This window comes from Chanodichthys erythropterus, chromosome 23, assembly GCF_024489055.1.
Source record: "Chanodichthys erythropterus isolate Z2021 chromosome 23, ASM2448905v1, whole genome shotgun sequence".
In the NCBI taxonomy this organism is placed as follows: Eukaryota; Metazoa; Chordata; class Actinopteri; order Cypriniformes; family Xenocyprididae; genus Chanodichthys; species Chanodichthys erythropterus.
In genome coordinates this window covers 28,422,751-28,443,259 of record NC_090243.1, presented here as the reverse complement: position 1 = coordinate 28,443,259, position 20,509 = coordinate 28,422,751, and the positions used below count along the sequence as shown (strand labels likewise).

At 37.3% G+C, this 20,509-nt stretch overlaps 1 protein-coding gene across 6 annotated transcripts in view; it reads right to left on the bottom strand.

Annotated features, from left to right (window-relative positions):
• Positions 1–20,509, bottom strand: part of pard3aa (par-3 family cell polarity regulator alpha, a) — a 560,621-nt gene that overhangs the window by 263,489 nt on the left and 276,623 nt on the right. For all 6 annotated transcript variants that reach the window (XM_067377333.1, XM_067377327.1, XM_067377329.1 and 3 more), the window contains 2 exons: positions 18,471–18,610; positions 16,710–16,838 (listed from right to left, as the gene is read on the bottom strand). In XM_067377333.1, the coding sequence (XP_067233434.1) occupies positions 16,710–16,838; positions 18,471–18,610 (269 nt within the window). The remainder of the gene's footprint in view (positions 1–16,709; positions 16,839–18,470; positions 18,611–20,509) is intronic.

Here is a 20,509-nt window from a genome sequence, read left to right as displayed (position 1 = left end):
ACGAAAGGACAACCAAAAAACAAACAAACAAAGTAACAAAATAAAAAAAAACTAAGTAACAAAAGCAAAAACAAAATATATGTCAATGCTTTTGCGTTTTCTCGGAAGGAAAGCAATATTTCTCAGGGAAATGCAAAACACAATTTAAAATTAATTTTTCCTCCCATTTCATATATAAAAAAAATGAACAAAGAAACTAACAGAATGAACAAAATAATGGAGGAAAGGAAGGAATGAATGAAAAGAATGAAAAGAAACAAATCAGAATATAAATTTTGCTCTCTGGCTTCAAACTGCTGCGAAGGTTTGAAACAATTAGCAAGGCTTAAACTTTCTCGCACAAACGGGGCAACGAAATAAAGGTCATTGGAAATGAATTTAAGAGGCTAAAAGAAATCAGTCAAGTATGTAATTGCAAAGAAGGCCTGTGCATGATAAGTATAGTAACATGAAATTCCTCACCACTGTTTCTTTGGCCAACCACCTTCTGATAAAGCCTGCATATTAAACACCTCCGACTAATGCACATTCAAGACTTTCAGGTACAATTAGACCTGAAGACCCGAAAAAGAGAGAAAGAAAGAGATTAGATGAGACATTCAAAGCTTAGAGAGGAAGCCAGGAACGAAAGAATCGCCAGCACCTAAAGTGAAGGTGACACGAATACCCGGAGAAGTGAAGTCAAACATCTCATCTACACATATTTTCACAAGGAACCTAATTCCCAATACAAAGTCAAATGAAGAAACTGAAAAATATAACACCACTTAGATTATACTTAAGCTGACAATACACCTACAGCAGACGTTATGCGCCTATTTTTGATCATTACCAGCATTTTGTTGTGCATATAAACACATTTCAGCTACAAGGACAACATTGTAGGTGAGACCTAACTGTGCTTGACTATACCACATGTTCTCAACAAGCTCTGCATGTCCCAAAACTGCTCTAAACTAGCTTGTTTATCAGGTCTGTACAGCGGTATAACAGCGCCCGCTCCATATGAGCAGCTAGGCTAATTGCTGTCACAGCTGAGAGAAAAAAAAAAAGCACTAAACAAAAACAGGTGGCAGCTCAAAACTGTTTTGTGAAACAAAAATGCTAGCAGAATGCTATTGTCTTCCAATGCACTTTGCAATATTAGGTTTAATTATGGGAGTGCTTGGCTCCCCAATTTGCACCATGGTGCAGCCGCGCAAACTGGCACATTTTAAATGCAGCCCACAAAAGCGCTCGTGAAGGGTACGGCAAACAGTGGGGAAAAGAGAGAGAAAAGGAAAAAAAAAAAACAAGGGAATGATTTCAGGGGAGTAGAAGGGGTTCGAACAAGCAATTGAACTTAAGCGTGCCAGTCTGGCTAATGGAGATGGGTGAGGTAATTTTCACAGTAGGGATGCCAGGCGTAGTGCTTAAAAAGAGAGAGTGGTTCTCAAAGCTTGACTATCCTAAAAAAAAAAAAAAAAAAAAAAAAAAGGCTCTCGGTGAAGAAGAGATTGGGATGAGCGGTTAATGGATATCAGATTTGCCGCTTTGGAGGTTTTCTGACCTGCTGTGTCAAAAACAGCGTTTACGCAGATGTCTTCAAGACATACGAATCAGCTTTGGATTCTGATTGTAGTTTCAAACTTTGAAACATGCTTGAATTTCGGTTCATTTATTATACACTCTAAAACGTAACTTATAGGATCTGTTACCACAACGTAAATACATTATTTATTGTTTTAATTAAACCTTTTAAGTTGCAAACATATTTTGTAGAGTTCTGTTGACATAATAATGTTGATCATTATATCAACTTAATATTGCTTGTAATTTAAACTCAAATTTCTGCTTTAATTGGCTTTTAAAAAAAAATAAAAAATAGGGCAAATTAGAATTCAGAAATTAGGCAGTGGATTTGTAGTTCTATTGGACTCGGACTCGAGACGTTTTTCTGTTCTCTATGACTTGTCTTGGACTTGTTGGTATTTGCACTCGGACCTGGTCACTGGTCTCGCCAAAAGTTCTAGTTGGTCTCAACCGAGTCCAGCAGGTCAGTCTCACTTCTTTCCAATTCCGAACCGTTTTGCTGCCAGTGTCTGGATGTGTTATTTTACATTTGATTAATTTCTGTTGTATTTCTGAATAAAAACCTACTTAACCCGAAATATTAGTTTCATAGCTCGCTGCTGTATTGCATTTATTTGTGCTGTTGTTTGGAAAAGGTGTGACTGCAGCAGTCTAAGTGGAAGAGAGGGGGGGTATGCAGAAGAATTAAATGCCTCGGGGTATGCGACTGTAAAATGTTTGGGAACCACAGATGTAGAGAATTTAAAAACAACCAGGCAGCTAACATGCACACATATTAGTTTATTTATCTCAGGTCATCTTCATTGCAAAAACCCCAATGGTTTATTATTTTAGTTGCTTTGTAGGCCTGCTATGGAATCTTTAGGACGAGTAATACGTTCAATAATGGGAACATTTTTTTGGGGGGGTTGCTTGTTACTTTTTTTTTTTTTACATTTTTCATTGGTAGCCCAAAATGTGATTGTTACACTATAATAATAAAAAAAAAGACTGAAAAGGTGAAGTTGCACTTCAGCTTTATGTGACTTTAGTGAAATTGATATAACTGAAGTAAATAAAAAGGCCAAATTTGATCTTAGTGTTGCTACTCTCCACATGCTTTTTGATCATTACAAATAGTAATGCTAAATGATTATCTTCGAATATAACATATGCTGTCTCTCACATCATATAAATTATCAATATATAAGTGGTCTTGAAGAGGATATTTTTTTCCCTGTCTCTGTCTTGACTGTTTCATTTGGACTCGGTCTTGAATTGGACTCGAACTTCTTTGGACTTGGTCTTGACTCGGTCTCGACTAGTCCTGGACTTGGACTTGTCTTGGACTCGACAAAGGTGGACTTGACTAGTAGTAAACACTACATTGACCTTAAGTAATGCCAGTGACAAGTAATATCTTACTTCTTCATCAAATATACATGTTAAATAAGTTATGTTAGCATGTGCTATGATGTTGATTTGAACCAAAATAGATGAAATTAATTGGGTCCAAGGCAACTACAACTCTGGTAGTTGGAGTGACTTAATTTTTTGAGTAATCAACTTAAAAAAATGTGTTTATGCTACAAATTTTTAAGTTGATCTAACTCAATGCAAACCCTGTTGCGTTATTTTTGTTGTTGTTGAGCAAACACATTTGTTTTTTTATCTCCATGCAGAACTTTTTTTTAAGTATGATAATGATAATATCAGTACTGTTTATATGATTTATTTAAATGTTAAAAGTGTCTAATGTGAGTTTGAATATCATTTTGTGTGTGTTTTATAGACGTACTGGAAGCAACAATGGATAATTCAGCTCAGATCTTCAAAATAAAGAACTCATTGTGGACAGACAAGTGTATTCAGACAAAGGTTGTTTCAGTTATTCAGTATGTATTTTAATAACGTTGAAATGGTGTAATATTCTTTGATTATGTAAGTGCCGTGAACTTGCAGAGAGCGCCCACCCACAAGCTATTCTGATTGGCTGTGATTTTTGATTGACTTTATCACGTCTCATAGCCGCGTTGCATCTGGTGTGGACAGACAAATTGCTTATAGCTGGAATGTTATTGAATCGCATCTGGTTAGGACACAGTGTAATGTGCAGGCCGTTAATGGTTACCTGTGTCGCATAGTGTGTTTGATATTTTGGGGCCGGAGCAACGAAGGGAGGGGTGTTGAATTCAAATGTCAACAGTGTTTTTCAGAAATCACTTACTGCACTTTTAATTATTTATTTAATATATATTTGTACTTCTTCTAATTATTATTTATGTTATGTTACTTATGTTTTTAGTTCCCAACATGGGAGCTACACCACTTGCAGATTATAATTAATAATTATTCTAATTTGCAATAACATGCAGAGTAGGCCCAGAGTTACATGCTGATATAATTATTGTGCAGGTCTACATAACAGTTTAAAGAAGCAAATGGTTTGCATATGTAATTGTGAACATATAATGTGTCACTTTTCTTCCAAAATGTTATCGGATTACCTAAATCATTCTGAATAAGTTCAGATACCATATAGACCTTGTTCAGAACTTTCAAAGACTTCAAGACTTTTCATTTTCTTTTTTCTCAATGAATAATAACAGTCAGTGATCTTACAGTAATAATTTTTTTCTTAGCAGGTGTGAGAAAGCCAAGGTCCAAGTGAACATGATAATTCAGTCACTGTTAAAAAACTCCCCGAAAGACTGCCAAGTTACAAATAGATCCTGATAGCTATCTTGGCTCGGAAGCGGCTCCGTTCCCAGGGTACAGAACCCATTTTGCCGTCACGACATCTCAGATGAAACACTCTGGCTAACAGCTGCCAGGAAGGATAGCGACAGGACCGCAGGTCTTGCTTTTACACCTTGTAAGCAGATGGTGAATTACCTCATTGTGACTAAGATGAAGGCTTAAAGGCATAACATAACTTTGACAGACAGATAATTATATCAGAGCCACTTTTAGAGACAGAACATGCAGCCCTGGATAAAGAGACATGGCCGTCAGACTGTGGCTTCAACTGAAAGTTTGGTCGTTGTCTTAATTCTCTAAGGATCTGACTGGGGGGGATGCTGTCAGGGTTATGACAGATGAAACAAAGGGGCTGTAATTTGGGACAAAACCGCAGAGACACACCCATTAAATAAGAAAGGGGCTAATTATCTTAATCAACCTGGTGCCCTCCTGCCAAAGCTCACTTCCTCTACTGGTTGTTGCTGTGGAAACAGTCAATTGGGATGGTAACTCAACAGATCTGGACACAGGTAGCTTAGAGCGTTTTAACGGCAAAACTCACATTAGAGCATCATTTCTGTATCTGGGGTGGCTCATCAGCAATCGGGGCAGAAAACACCAGTCTGCAATCAACACATCCATCTCTGAAACAATCCACCCCCAATCACAGCTCTGTCAATTATTACAAACCTCGACAGAACTGTGGATATAACATATCCTGCAAAATCTTTCATTTAAGTTCGTAAAACTTGTGCGTTATTAGGATGGAAACACTACTGTACTGCTTAATGCATACTGTTCTCTGCTGTATACTACATACTTTATTTAATAGTATGAAAATGCTCTAACTCTAAGTGGGTGTTTTTGCTAGATACATACATAGTACATACATTTTATACATAGCAGTTTATGTATAAAAATAATTACATTTATTATTTTAATAATAATTAAATTTGGTCTGCACTGGCCAGCCATAATACAATTTAAATAATGCATTTCTAATATTAAATTAGAATAAATACGTTACAATTCAATGCACTTTAAGAAACTTTTTTGTAAATTTTAGACAAGAAATCTAAGATTCTAAAAATCTATTCAGCATTCAAAATGTAGACAATGATGACATCATAATATTTGCACACTAAATTTCAATTGGTCTTCTTAGACCTATTTGCATACAGAATTGTGACTGTCATGTCTTCCTTGCATGCATTTGACTTTTCCAGAAGAGGGCAGAGCTTTAACAGCTTGTGCTTCGGTTGCTCAGCAACAACAAAGCTGGAGAATCTCACGCAGCCAAAATGAGGATTGTCAGTAACGGTGTTCATCCTTACATTGTTCAAACCGGAGTCGATGGAGAGACTCAGGAAGAAGTTACAACTTTTAGAATGAAACTGGACGTTTCTGAATGGTTAGTGGATCAATTTATGTAGTTGCTGTGGAGTTGATTCAACTCATCAACTAGCATGTGCCGTCATGTTCATCTTTTGTACAAATCGAGCAGTCCGGTGTAAACTGACGGCATGTCAACAACACTCTACTAGAACAACTCTTCCTCTTCTTTAAAGCAGCCCAACATGGCCTCACCCCCTTTTTTGCATATCCCAGGGGCAGGGTTTATGTAAATTTTGGGGTTTATGATATCACCAACCCGGGAAGAAGCTGGTTGTAGTCCCTACGAGCCGTTTGTTGACGTCCTTAAAATAACAAATCTCCCTTTGCATTGAACTTTGAGCGTCGTAACTTTGCAGATGTTCTTTATGCTCAAACAGTAACATTACACACTAACTAAAGTAAAAAAAAAAAGGGAAATCATAATCAAGGACCCCTTTAAAATAGCGTAGACAGACATAGAAATATGTTCTGTGTGAGCGAACCATTACACTTCATGCTGATTCTGAAAACATACAAAACAAAATGTGCATTTCACTTAGATATATCATACAGAAGATGTGCATGACATGCATACTACATACTAGAGTTGTCAAAAGTACAGACTTCGGTACCTATCTGTACTAAAATTTAAAAAAAAAACGTGACACTTTGGGAGCTGTTGAGCAGATTCATAAACATCTCTGATTGGGCATTGTCTTGACACGCTCATCAGATATGTCTGTGATTGGCTACAATGATCAACGCACATCAGCGTTTGAAAGCGCATGGAAGTGTTTGAAAGCGGGAGCGTTTGAAAGCAGGCGTCTATCATCGGACTGGTCTCCTGTGTGTATCTGTGTAAGTGCTTGGTGAAGAGCTTCACTGATGACTATTTACACAATTTTTACATCGTTGATCATTGAAGCCAATCACAGACGTATCCGATGGGCGCGTCAACACAATGGCCAATCAGAGGTGTTAACAAATCCTCTCAACAGTGCTCAAAGCGTCACATTTTTTAAATTTCAGTACCGACTAGGTACCGAAGTCGGTACTTTCGACAACTCTACTGCATACTTCCTTTAAAAAAAACAGTAGGTAGTAGGCCATTGTGAACACACTCATGCTGTCTGTGTTTTAAGGCTACGTGTGGATGATTGCTGCAGCTCTTGGGCAATCAGAGGCACTTGTTGAGCAGGAACAAACATATTTCCAACTTCCCAGAGCTTATAAAAGAGCTCCCTCAACAATTCCCATCAAAACATCCAGCAATCTCTAATTTAACAACTGCTCTCTAGTGTCCAGGTAACATGCTGACTTGATTTCTTCACCCTGTGAGTTACTAATGTTTCCCACATCCATTGAACAGATTCAAAACAAATATGGCTGCATGGGGAAATAAATGTCGAGACCTGACCTTTCTGTTGGCACTAGAAAAGACAAGTGTGTAAGTGTGAGTGTACAAAATGATTCTGAGAAATGAAGATACTATCTGCTGTGAATAATTGCAACCATTTGAGAAAAACAAAAGTTGCACTGTTGTTGTCATTTTCTAACAATTTAACAGATCATTCCAAACCACATTTAAAAATAGAAAAGTTCTTCAGTGAAGTGAGAGAAATTGGAACAAACAGGAAATGAGAAACAATAACTCAATAACAATAACTTTCAATAATCTATCTGAAACAAGCTCTGAAAAACAGCAGATTTTCAGATGACTGGCAAAATGGGCGTCACTTGCGGGATATCAAGCCAACTCATCAGCGGTATTAAAATAGAACCTGTCACACATTTGTCTGGATCTGGCCTCAATAGATGCCATAAATCCAACTGTCAGTAGACATCAGCGTTCAAATTAATTGCGCAATTAAGATTCTCTTAGCTTGGCAGATTCAGCCTCTAATGGATCCGTGAAAAGTCTGAACTGGTCATGAAGAGGAATTTAATGTAGTGTTTAATTACTATTCTGTGCCGAGCTGAAACAACGTTCCCGTACACCCTGTCATCTGAACCGTTCTGGGAGATTTTGGATTGGATTGCCGCAGCCAACAGCATTGACGAGTTGTGGTTATTGAACAAGGCAACAGTCGTGAGCATCAACTCCAACTTGGAGAGAGCTGCAATTGACTACAGATGGGTGTATTATTGGAACATGAATACAAAAAGCTCATCGTCATTCATGGGGTTATTTTCCGGGAAGTTGGGTCAGAAAATAATGCATATGAAATAGTTTCAAGAGTACAAATCTTTGAGATCAAGTTTTTCAAGCAAACCAACACAAAACTAAACTGTTTTCCTTTGGATCTGTCAAATTTTCCATGAAATAACTGAAACGGGCTCATTGAAGGCATCCTGTAGTCAAGATTATAGGTATGTTTTGGATGGTTCAAGTGTATACAAAAAAAAGAAAAAAGAGCTATGTGTTCTGTTCCATTCAATCCCATTAGCCACATTCTATCTAACAGGCCCCGCCCCTTTATTTTGCATATGACTTGGGCGGGAATTATTTAAATGAGGAATATTGTGACGTGTTTGTTCCCGAAAGAAAATGCAAGACTACAATGGAGGCATTTCAAGGAGTTCAGAAACTGATATAGAGAATAAGGGACTTTGTGCTTTGGAACTTTGCCGACCTTTTCATGCTCAAACAGCAACATTATACACTAAAGAAAGATGAATGTGTAAAAAAGCAAAATAAGGCCCTTTAAGGAAACCCAGTCGATTGTATTTCTTAGTGGGGCGCATTCTTGTATTCAAAAACAGCTTAACAGTAGCCAACGGAAATCAAACTGAACACAGGGGTCTCCAGGCACATAAAACGTTGGACTATTTTGTCATTGATGCAACACAATGGTGGTGGTGGTGGAATGCTGAAAAACAGTGTGAGTTGTGATGTAAGGCCAAAAACATTCATTTAAATGTGTTGTAGCTTATTTTATTTATTTATTTTTTTTTAAAGAAAAACCTAGAAACACCTCACTAATCAATTAGGTAAAGACCCCCTGTGGTAAAAAAAAAAAAAAAAAAAAAAAATCCAAGTTTTTAATGTTGTTTATAATGTATGTCTATGTGGTGCTTTTAATATACTTTCAGACAATCCATGTGCAAAGTCAACACCATTGCGGAGTATTTTTTCCTTAAAAGTCCAGTGAACCAAAGACAGTATCAAAAACGCAGTTTGAAATTGCTGGTGTTTCTGACGTCACAAAATACCTAGAGCGGGCGGGCTTTAGCATATCATTTCTATTAAGTGAAGCAGGGGAGTCTCAATTAAAGCCAGGTTATCCCGGTATATGTTTCTGTTGATATGAAAAGTCATGTACATTTAGCAATATAGCAGATGAATTATGTATATTATGATGTTATGATGAACTATATGTCTTTCTGACATTCTATGATGTTCAAAAGGATACTGATTTTTAGATGGCAGACTGAGATGGCAAACTGGAACATGGTTTGTGTAACATTAGCAACACATTATTAGCTGTTTGATAAAATAGTCAAGCAAAAGACTAATCATATCAATTACCGCTATGTGTCCGTCATTGTAAAGAGCGATACCACTGTGCAGCGTTTACTACAGTAACTTGAGTAAAAGTTGACCGAGTGGATCTCTGAGCTGGTGTGAGTGAGTGGAGGTGGGGCCTTATTTGCATGTTAATGGCACCGCGTATACCAAATGAAGCAAGGAAGTTTTTTTTTTGTTTTTTTTTTTTTGTTTTTTTAGGGGATAAAATTAATGACTACTTTATTTTTTTGGACTGCTAGCCTATTCATCATCCATGACACATCCCTACAGTCTAGCATTTCAATTTGGACTACAAAACACCACCAAAAATTAAATGTTTTGAAGTTTATACCACTTCCAAGTACTAGGGTACTTGTGTCCATCCCCAGTCAAGAAACCTTGTTACTTGGCTCAATATGCTAATGTCAATCAACACAGCCTCATCCTCAGCCAAATCTTTTGAGTAATTCCTCTTAATTTCGGTTCCTTTGTTTCCTTCTGTCTGGTATGGTTGAAGACTTCACAATGAGTGATTTCTTTTGCGGAGGGGAAATAGCTGATATACTGTACAACATCTGCTTATCACTGTGGCTTAGCAGCGGTGGCAAACACACATAACTTCTGAGCGCTCGCAGCAGTGCACACTGGGAGATCAAAAGGAAGGATAAATTGCGGCCAGTGCCGAACAGACAACCGGCAGAAGAACGCGGTGGGCTTTTAGTTTACACAATGGAATTGCTTGTGTGTGTGTTGTGTTGTTTCAATGCTCTCACACCACCGCTGGCCACATTAGTGTGCCGGATAATTGCGTTTTCTGACATGAATAATTCAGCAGCAGGGTGTTTGTCAGGCCTTGGAGTGTGTTCATGAGTGTGTGTCTCACCGAAGTGGCAAGGTAAGATTTCATCAAGTGCAGGGTGTCTGTCAAAACACGTTTGCTCCCTTGCCGCTGTTGTCAGTTCTCTTCCTCCCCTTCTTTTCTCCACAGTGGAGTTTTTGATGGCTCCCTGAGATGCCTATCACATCTCTCATTCTCTCCATCTCTCTCCATCGTCTGGCCTATTCGTCCCCCGCTGTGTCGCGCTCCCTCCCTCTCCTCCCAGATCCTCCCACTTTCATCATTTTTCCTATTCCTTCACCCATTTGCTCCCTCCGCATCAAACGCACAGACTATCCACCGGTCCTCTGACATTCTTTTTTTTTCCTTTCTGAAACACAAATCATTGTTTTATATTCAAGGCTCTCTACCAATTCTGTAATAAACAAACCTGATGCAAATGTTAAGATGGCAAGGGCTTCCACTTGGAGTGCCAACGGACTGTTGCACACAAAATGGAGCTCTTACGAAATCCAATCTGATTAGCTTCGCACAATTTCCGGGAGTTGTATACATGTTTCTTACTGAACTGCAAAAAACAAGGCCCTATTTACAAGTTTCTTCAATGGCCTACGTCCAAAGAACAACTTGTTGGTAGATTTCCCAAAGTTTGTGATGTACATCACATGACCCATTGTGTGTCCCATTTCAAATGACACAAGCTTGAGCAAAAAAGATCACTTCAGGTCATCTAAGTGGGCAAATCTAAAGGCCCCAATATACATTCTTCAGTTCATCAGAGGCATTGAATGTGCCCTAGAACTTTGTTTTAAAAAGATGTAATATAAGTCTAAGGTGTCCCCTGAATGTGTCTGTGAAGTTTCAGCTCAAAATCCCCCATAGATTTTTTTTTTTAATTAATTTTTTTAACTGCCTATTTTGTGGCATCATTATAAATGAGCCGATTCAGGGCTACTGGCCCTTTAATTCTCTTGCTCCACGCCCACGGAGCTCGCGCTAGCCTTGAACAGTGCATAAACAAAGTTTACACAGCTAATATAACCCTCAAATGGATCTTTACAAAGTGTCCGTCATGCATGCGGCATGCATTCGTCGGATTATGTGAGTATTGTATACTGTTATATTGTTTACATTTGATTCTGAATGAATGAGGCTGTGGAGAGATTTATAAAGAATGAAGTTGTGTTTATGCATTATACAGACTGCAAGTGTTTAATAATGAAAATAGCGACGGCTCTTGTCTCCGTGAATACAGTAAGAAACAATGGTAACTTTAACCACATTTAACAGTACATTAGCAACATGCTAATGAAACATTTAGAAAGACAATTCCCAAATATCACTAAAAATATCATGATATCATGGATCATGTCAGTTATTATTGCTCCATCTGCCATTTTTCGCTATTGTTCTTGCTTGCTTACCTAGTCTGATGATTCAGCTGTGCTGCTCAAGACGTTACTGGCTGCCCTTGTCTAATGCCTTTCATAATGTTGGGATCATGGCCTGGCATATGCAAATATTGAGGGCGTACACCCCGACTGTTACATAACAGTCAGTGTTATGTTGAGATTTGCCTGTTCTTTGGAGGTCTTTTAAACAAATGAGATTTATATAAGGAGGAGGAAACAATGGAGTTTAAGACTCACTGTATGTCATTTCCATGTACTGAACTCTTGTTATTTGACTATGCCAAGATAAATTCAATTTTTAATTCGAGGGCACCTTTAAAGGGTTAGTACATCTTCGGAACACAATTTAAGATATTTTTTAATAAAAGCCGATGGCTCAGTGAGGCCTCCATTGCCAGCAAGATGATTAACACTTTCGGATGCCCAGAAAGCTACTAAAGACATATTTAAAACAGTTCATGTGACTACAGGGGTTCAACCTTAATGTTATGAAGTAACATCGTGTTCCGAAGACTTTAGTCAATAATATCTAGTGATGAGCGATTTCGGAGCATGTATCAAACTGCCAAAGTCATGCCCCCAAGTGGTAAACCATTGAAATTTCGAAACACTTATGACGTAACGAAGCCTTGTTTATAAAAATCAAATGACTTTAAAATAGTTTAGATTTTTAAAAGGGTCATGAATTAAGAAAGCAAACATTCCCTTTACAATTGCTGGAGATGCCAATCAAACATCGTGAGTTTATCAGTGACTGAGTTCTGGATTCACACCAAAACCCACATTCTATTCAACAAATCTCTTAGTTATATCATGTTTAGGTATGATGAAAGCATTCATTCGTGTGCAGAAATTGAGTTGAATGACGAGATCACTACTTTCATGTGCTTAACAACATGTCTATTGCTATAATCAACACTTTTCATGATTAGTTAACCTTGAGAGCTGTAAAAGTAAGTACGTGCTAAAAGTTTTTGTGAGAGTAATACATCAAAGCTGTTAGCCAATTACAGTGGTGGGCATTTACACTGAAGTCTAACAGCAGACACGCCCCTTCAAACAGAGTGTTCGAACCAGAGGGCTGAAATCAGGGTAGGAAAAATCTCTTTTATTTCTAAATTTTGACAATTTTTGATGTAAAAAGCATATTAACATTATAAATGAACCCCAGGAACGATTATAAAATAATAAAACAACAGTCCCACTTTATATTAAGTGGCCTTAACTACTTGTACTTACATCAAAAATAAGCACAATGTACTTATTGGGCTCATATTGAATTGCAAAACACTTTTGCTGCTATTGAGGTGGAATACGGGTAAGGTTAGGGAAAGCTTTGGTGGTACACTCTAAAAAAATGCTGGGTTAAAAAAAAACCCAAGCTGGGTAAAATATGGACAAACCCAGCAGGTTGGGTTAAAAGGCACTCTTTATGCCCTCTTTCACAAGATGTAGTATAAGTCTCCGGTCTGGCCAAGTTTCAGCTTAAAATACCCCACAAATTTGCCCCTATTTGGGGGTGAGTAAAAACATGCCTTTTACTATATTAATATATTGCTGGCTAAAAAAAAAAATAAATCCAAAATTGGTTGGAAAAAATGGCTGGGTGAAAACAACCCAATCCCTGGTTTTGTCAATATTTAACCCAGCAGTTTTTAGTGTGTGGGTAGGTTTAAGGGTGGGTCAAGGTGTAATTGTAATTGTAAGTGTAAAGTGTAATTACAGAAATTAATTACAGATGTAATTACATGCAAGTGTTTTTAAAGCATAAATACAATGTAAAAACATGTATGTACACAATAAGTGCATTGTATCAAAAGATTAATTAAAATTTAAGTGCATAGTAGTTAAGGCCAGTTAATATAAAGTGGGACCAAAACAACTAAATATTAGGGAAGAACAAAACACTAAATTTGGTTAAAGTATTTATCTGACAAAATTATGACAAAAAATGCAAAGTAAGCTACAGGTTTAATTTACTGCCAAAAAAAAAAAAAATGTCATGTTTCATTGCATTAATATCACAAATAATTAATTGAAATAATAATCGAAAGCAATCGGCTCTAAACGCAACTGTGCAAAATGCTTACAAAATATTTAACAAATTTTTAACAATATTTCAATAAAAGGGTAAAGATGTCAATTTTCCTTGGTCGGGCATCATTGTGTGGTGTAGGTATTTTTATAGTTATCTTTATAGTTATTGTTCTTGGTGTGAACGGCCCTTAAGACTGACCCAGAATGGGTCAAATTTGTGAGCGAGTCTCAATCTACCCGTCAGGAGCAGCAAAAAAAGCAACAACTCAGTTTTTTAAAGATTGGTTATCTCATGTGTATTTGACACTGACCATGACACACACCACTATGAGTGGCACATGACCTATAATTGCACTCAACTAACACCAGCCCCTAAGAGTCCAGAACACTACAAGGACAGCGCTTCATCGATTCCGGCACAACAGCCTCTTTGGAGTTCACCGAACATGCCGGTGGTGCAGCCTCCTTCTCTCGCTTCTATTTCTCTTTTTTTCTACAGAGTGAGGGCCGGCTGGGGGCATCAAAGCTAATTTTTCTGCGGTTCCCTCAGGACCGGACTTCGGCTGTGAGCAAAGGTTAAAGCTGACGCCCCTATCAATAAGTCACTGCCTCTGCCAGCCCGCATTTGACGTGCACGCTTTCGTAAAATGTCTGCATTTCCCTAGACGCCTGGAAGGCTAATCGCATGCACGCAGATAAACGAAAATAAATAAATAAGATCCCTCAGCACGTTAGCGGTTAGCATTGCTTGTGCCAACAATGTCCAATTTGGAAAAAAAAAGGCCTTTGCTCTTTTACTTTCTCTCACATTGTCATTATGGCAATTTGAGGTTAATTGTACTGTGGCTTTAAATATCAAAATCTTGGCAGTTTTGATTTATTAGACTCTAACCTGTCGCTGTGGCAGAGCATGTCATTCAGTCTTTTGATTTAGAACTTCCGCGGTGATGCGTTAATGGTCCGGCTCTGTGATTGGCTCACATGACAACCTACCCGTATCATCATATTAAACCACCACTCTCTCTCTCTCTCTCCCTCACGCACATCTACAAAATAGCATCAATAACCCTGCGCTGTCCTCTCTCTCTCCACTTTATTTGCAATAACTGTCAGCGGTGGAGCGATGCTTTTGTAATCTGATTTTTATGAACATACTTGTATGGATTATTGAGATCCTTTAATGCCCGAACCGGGTGCGTTGAAAAGCTAAAGCCTCCTGAATGTTAATGTGACAATAAGAGTAATGAAGCATCCAACAGTTTATCTCTTCCCTCCCTTTCTCTCTTCCCACCCCTGTCGTTCGGATGTCTTAAACTCTGAATTTTAAGGGGGAGCTGATGAGAAACGAGGTGGAGCGGGAGAGTTTGTGAAAGTGTGTCTTCATGATGGTGTCTTTAATCAAATCTTGCCTGAGCCAGAGAAATTAAGTCAAAGCTCATCTCCTCCCATTCTCAATATAGTGGACTTCAACAGTTGTCAACAGGTTGTCCAAATTGCAGTTCCGATGCAGCTTCAAAGGGCTCTAAGCGATTTGTGGTTAAAAAGTATATAAAATGATTTTTTTTTTAGAAAATGACCAATCGTTCAGCTAGATAAGACCCTTATTCCTCGTCTGGGATCATGTAGAGCTCTTTGAAGCTGCACTGAAACTGAAATTTGGACCTTCAACCCGTTGGTAACTGCTGAATTCCACTATATGAAGAAATCCTACAATGTTACAATTTCTTTTCAACTTAAGAAAGAAAGACATAAAGATCTCGGATGACATGGTGTGAGTAAGTATCAGGAAATTTTAAATCTGAAGTGATCTAATCCTTTAACATTTGTTCTTATGATGCTCCTTGGACATTTTGCAACAAAAGCGAAAAGCGAAAGCAAAAAATCAAAGTGAAATGTCCAATGATTGGCACTAAAAGCACATTCAGTTTAATCCAAAACAGATTGAATCTTGCACTACCACTAATTTATTACATTACAAACTATCTTTGGACACATTTCGGAAAACATGAACTTATAAAATCAAGCTAAAAGCGCTTATATACTTGGGTTTAATCCTTAAAAAAAAAAAAGAAGAAAATAAAAAATCTTTTGTCAACATTACTAAGTGCAAGATTCATACAAACTGTCACAATCCTACACATTTCAGACCATATTTAACATCTGATGAATGGTTTCAAAATCCAACTATTAACACACGTTACATGTTGACTATGTATGCTAATACGCTGCCAAATAATTGAATATTATAGCTAGCTACTGTAGCTCATACAAATCAATTAACACCAAACCCAGACCAAGTTAATATATAATTACATTTGATACACTTTCACTCAATGCATACATTTTGAATATTTTAAACTCATATTATGTTTTAAAATAACTGTCACAGATTATGTGTATTTAGATGATGAGATGACAAAAAACCTAAAACGCTTTAAAACCTGCATATACATATCCACCTCTGTAATTGTGATTTGATGTTGCACAAACACCAAACAGCAAAGTACCTGATTTAAATGATTGCACACTCCCTTTATCTGTTGCTGGTTTGAGTGACGCAGAGGTGCACATTTGTTCATTTAGTGAAGAGATTTGCTTATGTTAAACACAAAATATGCACCTTAAATTCATTCAGTCAAGTAAAACAATCCCCAAACAGCACTTGCTGTCTGTTCCAAGCTTGTATGACACATTTATTTTTAGATATGCTCTATTTTATATTTTAGAAAACAGAATAGGGGCAATAGTCTGTAAACACACATATTTCCTAAGCTTTTGCAGACCTGGAAAGTACTAAAATCAAATCTCATATACTTTACCATACTGCATAGGACCTCTGTAAGTGCAAAGGAGGAACTTTACTGATGCTGTAAACAGCGGGTCATTGAGACAGCCAATGGGAACCTTCCGCACTGACTGAATAAAGAAGCATCTTTATGGAACGTCGACCAAGAAAAAATTCTGCATACAAATGTCAAGGCAGCCGGGAGTTCATTTGCACTCCTGAATTATCTATTATGGAAATAATAATGACTTCAAAATGAGTTAAGGCGAGTGGCAGCTGCCTCTATGGCACACATGTGACCTAAATAGGCCTGAGGCAGGGAAGGAGTTGAAGAGGCCATTTCATGGTGCTATATGAACTCTGTGTGATATCGAGAGACCGTTTTACTGGGGCTATTGTTAAGCCATTTTAAGATGGTTGCACATTTAGGTGTGTGTGTGAGAGTAAGAGTGTGTGACTCACCACTTCGCGGGGAAGAAAAGCGTCCTCTTGTCTGACGATGAGAAGACCTACAGTGCCTCCCATGGGAGTCGAGCGCAACAGAGCCACAACCTCCTCCTGAGTCTTACCATTCAGATCCACTCCATTGACCTACACACACAAAATATTTGTCTTAACAATAATATCATCACATGCACATTTTTTAAACTTGGTATTTAATAGTAGATTTTGAATTAGCTTTTATTTTTATATTTTCAGTTTTCCTTTTAAGTTTTCTTAAATTACTTTATGGTTCTGTCATTTTTTTTTATTTTTTTTTTATTTCTATTTAGCTTTATTTTATTTTTATTTCAGTCTTAGTTTTAGTGACTTTAGTACTTCAAATTAAACTTTAGTTTTTCAATTAATAGTTATATTTTGCATTATCTCAGCTTTATTTCAATTACTAAAAACAATTTTAATAGTTATAGGTTTAGTCATGCCCAGAAGGGGTACATCATGCTTGGGAAGCAGTTTCAGAAAGCCAGCTCATCAATTCCTGGAGGTTTCATGCTTCCAGATCCATCTTGGTCGAAATTGAACTCTCTGCCCGACCAGAGTTAGCCTAAGTGGGCTTAGACATCAGCAGTTAAGGCCCTGGAGCTCAGCTCTCCAGAATTCCAGGCAGTGGGTCGTTATCAAAGTCATGTCCAGGAACACTACATCATGCCTGGGATGCAGTTTAAGAATGTCAGCCAATCAATTCCTGGAGGTTTCATGCTTCCAGAGATCCATTGCGGTCGAAATTGAACCCTCTGCCCGACCGGAGTGAGCCTAAGTGGGCTTAAACATCAGCTGTTAAGGCCCTGGAGCTCAGCTCTTCAGACTTCCAGGCAGCAGGCCGTTATCAAAGTCATGCCCAGGAACAGTTCATCATGCCTGGGATGCAGTTTCAGAAAACCAGCCGGTCAATTCCTGGAGGTTTCAACAACTTTTTTTTTTTTTTTTTATATATACTACATAATGTTCTCAATATCAGATTTCTTAAATAAAGTATGTAAGCTTGCCCTGTGAAAAAGTGGCATTTCTGTAGAATTTGATGTTATGGACGCTGGTGTGAGTCATTTGAAAGGGTGTTTAATAACGCAACAAATAAAACACGAATTGCATTCTGTGTAATTATATCAGATCAAACATTTCAATTAAATGCAGTCACATTACTGTGACCATGACAACAGGAAGTAGTCCTCATATTTCTATGGCAACATAAAGGCACCGGGTGAACCGACAGCACTATGAAAGGCCTTGACTCCATTAAAGCGATGAATCAGGGTTTGTTAAGCCAAATGGATGACGTTCTGGCTCCACGGTAGCATCTGGCATGAGAGCCTGCAGGTGTCCTGTTCCATTTCTAAATGAAATGGCCATTGTTGATTGGCTGTCATTGTAAATCAGCCATCAGCCATAGTTCTTTTTGTCCATTCTCTTTTATTAAAATTATTTACTCTCTGAAACTAAAAAGGAAAGTGCTTCTCACAAGGGAGAGAGGAAAACAATGGACATCTTGCCTCCGATAGACCAAGCAGGACTAAGGAGGGAAATCCTCCGGAAAACAAGGAGTCGTCAATATTGCTTTATGACACAGGGAACACAAAAAGTTTGTTGATGTTGTTTTATTATAAGAAAAGCTCTATTTGATGCTGAATTGTCTCTACAGGAAGTTCAGGAAGCTTTGAAAAGGAAGAGGAAGTCGGGGTCATGTGATTTCACCCGTCGCTCTCAACAGCTTCCAGTGTTTCTCACCTCTAGCAGCCGGTCTCCAGCTTTCAGACGCCCATCCTGGATGGCGGCTCCACGGGGGAGGATATTCTTCACATATATGGGGGCAGAACTGCCGATGGGCACGTCTCTGGAAGTGATGCTAAAACCCAACCCTTCCGGACCTAGAATGCAAAAATAACAAACAATACATGCGTAAGTGGACTAAAGAGTCTGTCTATAGACCAAACATGCTGTTACGGTGATGACAGGCTGAGAGGATATCTAGTTTTGACAAGGCAAGTTTAGTTTGAGTCGTAAAATGTTGCTTTTAAAAAAAAACAAAAAACAAAAAAACATGATTTTAGAGTGATTATATATTCACACACACATTTATTTCATTGTGAAATATTATTACAATTTAAAATTATGGTTTTCTATTTTAATATACTTTAAAATATAATTTATTTCTGTGATGCAAAGCTGAATTTTCAGCATCATTACTCCAATATTCAGTGTCACATGATCCTTCAGCAATCATTCTAATATGCTGATTTGATACTCAGTGATTTGATACTCAGTTAACTCAGTTACTCAGATATTCCCACTCAATGTGGGAAACAGTTGTGTTGCTGAATATTTTTTTTGGAACCTGTGATACTTTTTTCAGGATTCATTGATGAATAACAGGTTAAAAAGAACAGCATTTATTCAAAATATAAATCTTTTCTAACAATATAAATATTAACTATCACTTTTCAATTAATTTCTTAAAAAAAAATAAAAAAAAACTTTTGAACAGTAGTGTATATTGTTACAAAAGATTTATATTTTAAATAAATGCTGATATTTTGTAAGTTTTTATTCATCAAAGAATCCTGAAAATGCATCACAGGTTATTAAACAATAAACAGCACAACTGTTTCCAACACTGATATTAAATCAGCATATTACAATGATTTCTGAAGGATCATGTGACACTGAAAAATAGTAATGTTTCCAAACTTTTGACTGGTATATAATAAATTAATGTAATGTAATGTAATGTAATGTAATGTAATGTAATGTAATGTAATGTAATGTAATGTAATGTAATGTAATGTAATGTAATGTAATATAATATATATAATATAATATAATATAATATATTATAATATAATATAATATAATATAATAAATATAATATAATATAATATAATATAATATAATATAATATAATATAATATAATATAATATAATATAATATAATAAATATAATATAATATAATATAATATAATATAATATAATATAATATAATATAATATAATATAATATAATATAATATGAAATCTAAGGTGTGTGTGTATATATATATATATATATATATATATATATATATATATACACACACACACCTTAGATTTCAAGCTTTTGAATGGAAGTCTAAGTCATTGACCCTTGCACGGAGCTAAAGTGTTGCAAACGTTTAGCGAATTCTATATTTGACACTGTCACTTGGATTGCATATCAGCCGCAGTAAAATTACAGTCCTACTCAAGTCTACTGTATCTAATAACTAATCTGAATCCATCAGACGGGATATTTTTATGCCCATTAAAGGCACAGAGAAGGAAAAAAAAAAAAAATGTGTTCCATGACCGCCTGTGCGCACAAATACAAATTACACAGGCAAAAGCCAAGCATATGGCAACACAGGCCACCCTAATTAAACGTTTCAAACCCATCTGGGTGCACGGCATAACCGCAGTGTGATTTCAGATTTAGACACGTGTGTTTCAGCGGCACGCGCTTTACAAATGTAGCGGGGTAGTAACATTACATGCTCGGGTCGTCACGCCGGGTCCACATACGTTTGCTTTTCCTTATTGAAAAGAGGGCCAACTCCCTCCAAACTCAGGCTTTGAGGGGTCTTGATGTGCACATGCATCAGGCAAATTGAGCTTTACAGCTTGCCACAGACGTTACTAAATCCTGGAAAATGTAGTTAGGGGCTCAGACGCAGGGTATGCACAGTAATTTGCTCCCTGTCCACAAAATGACCTTTTTGGGAGTGCCAAATGAATACGGATAGGCAGATGTAGGA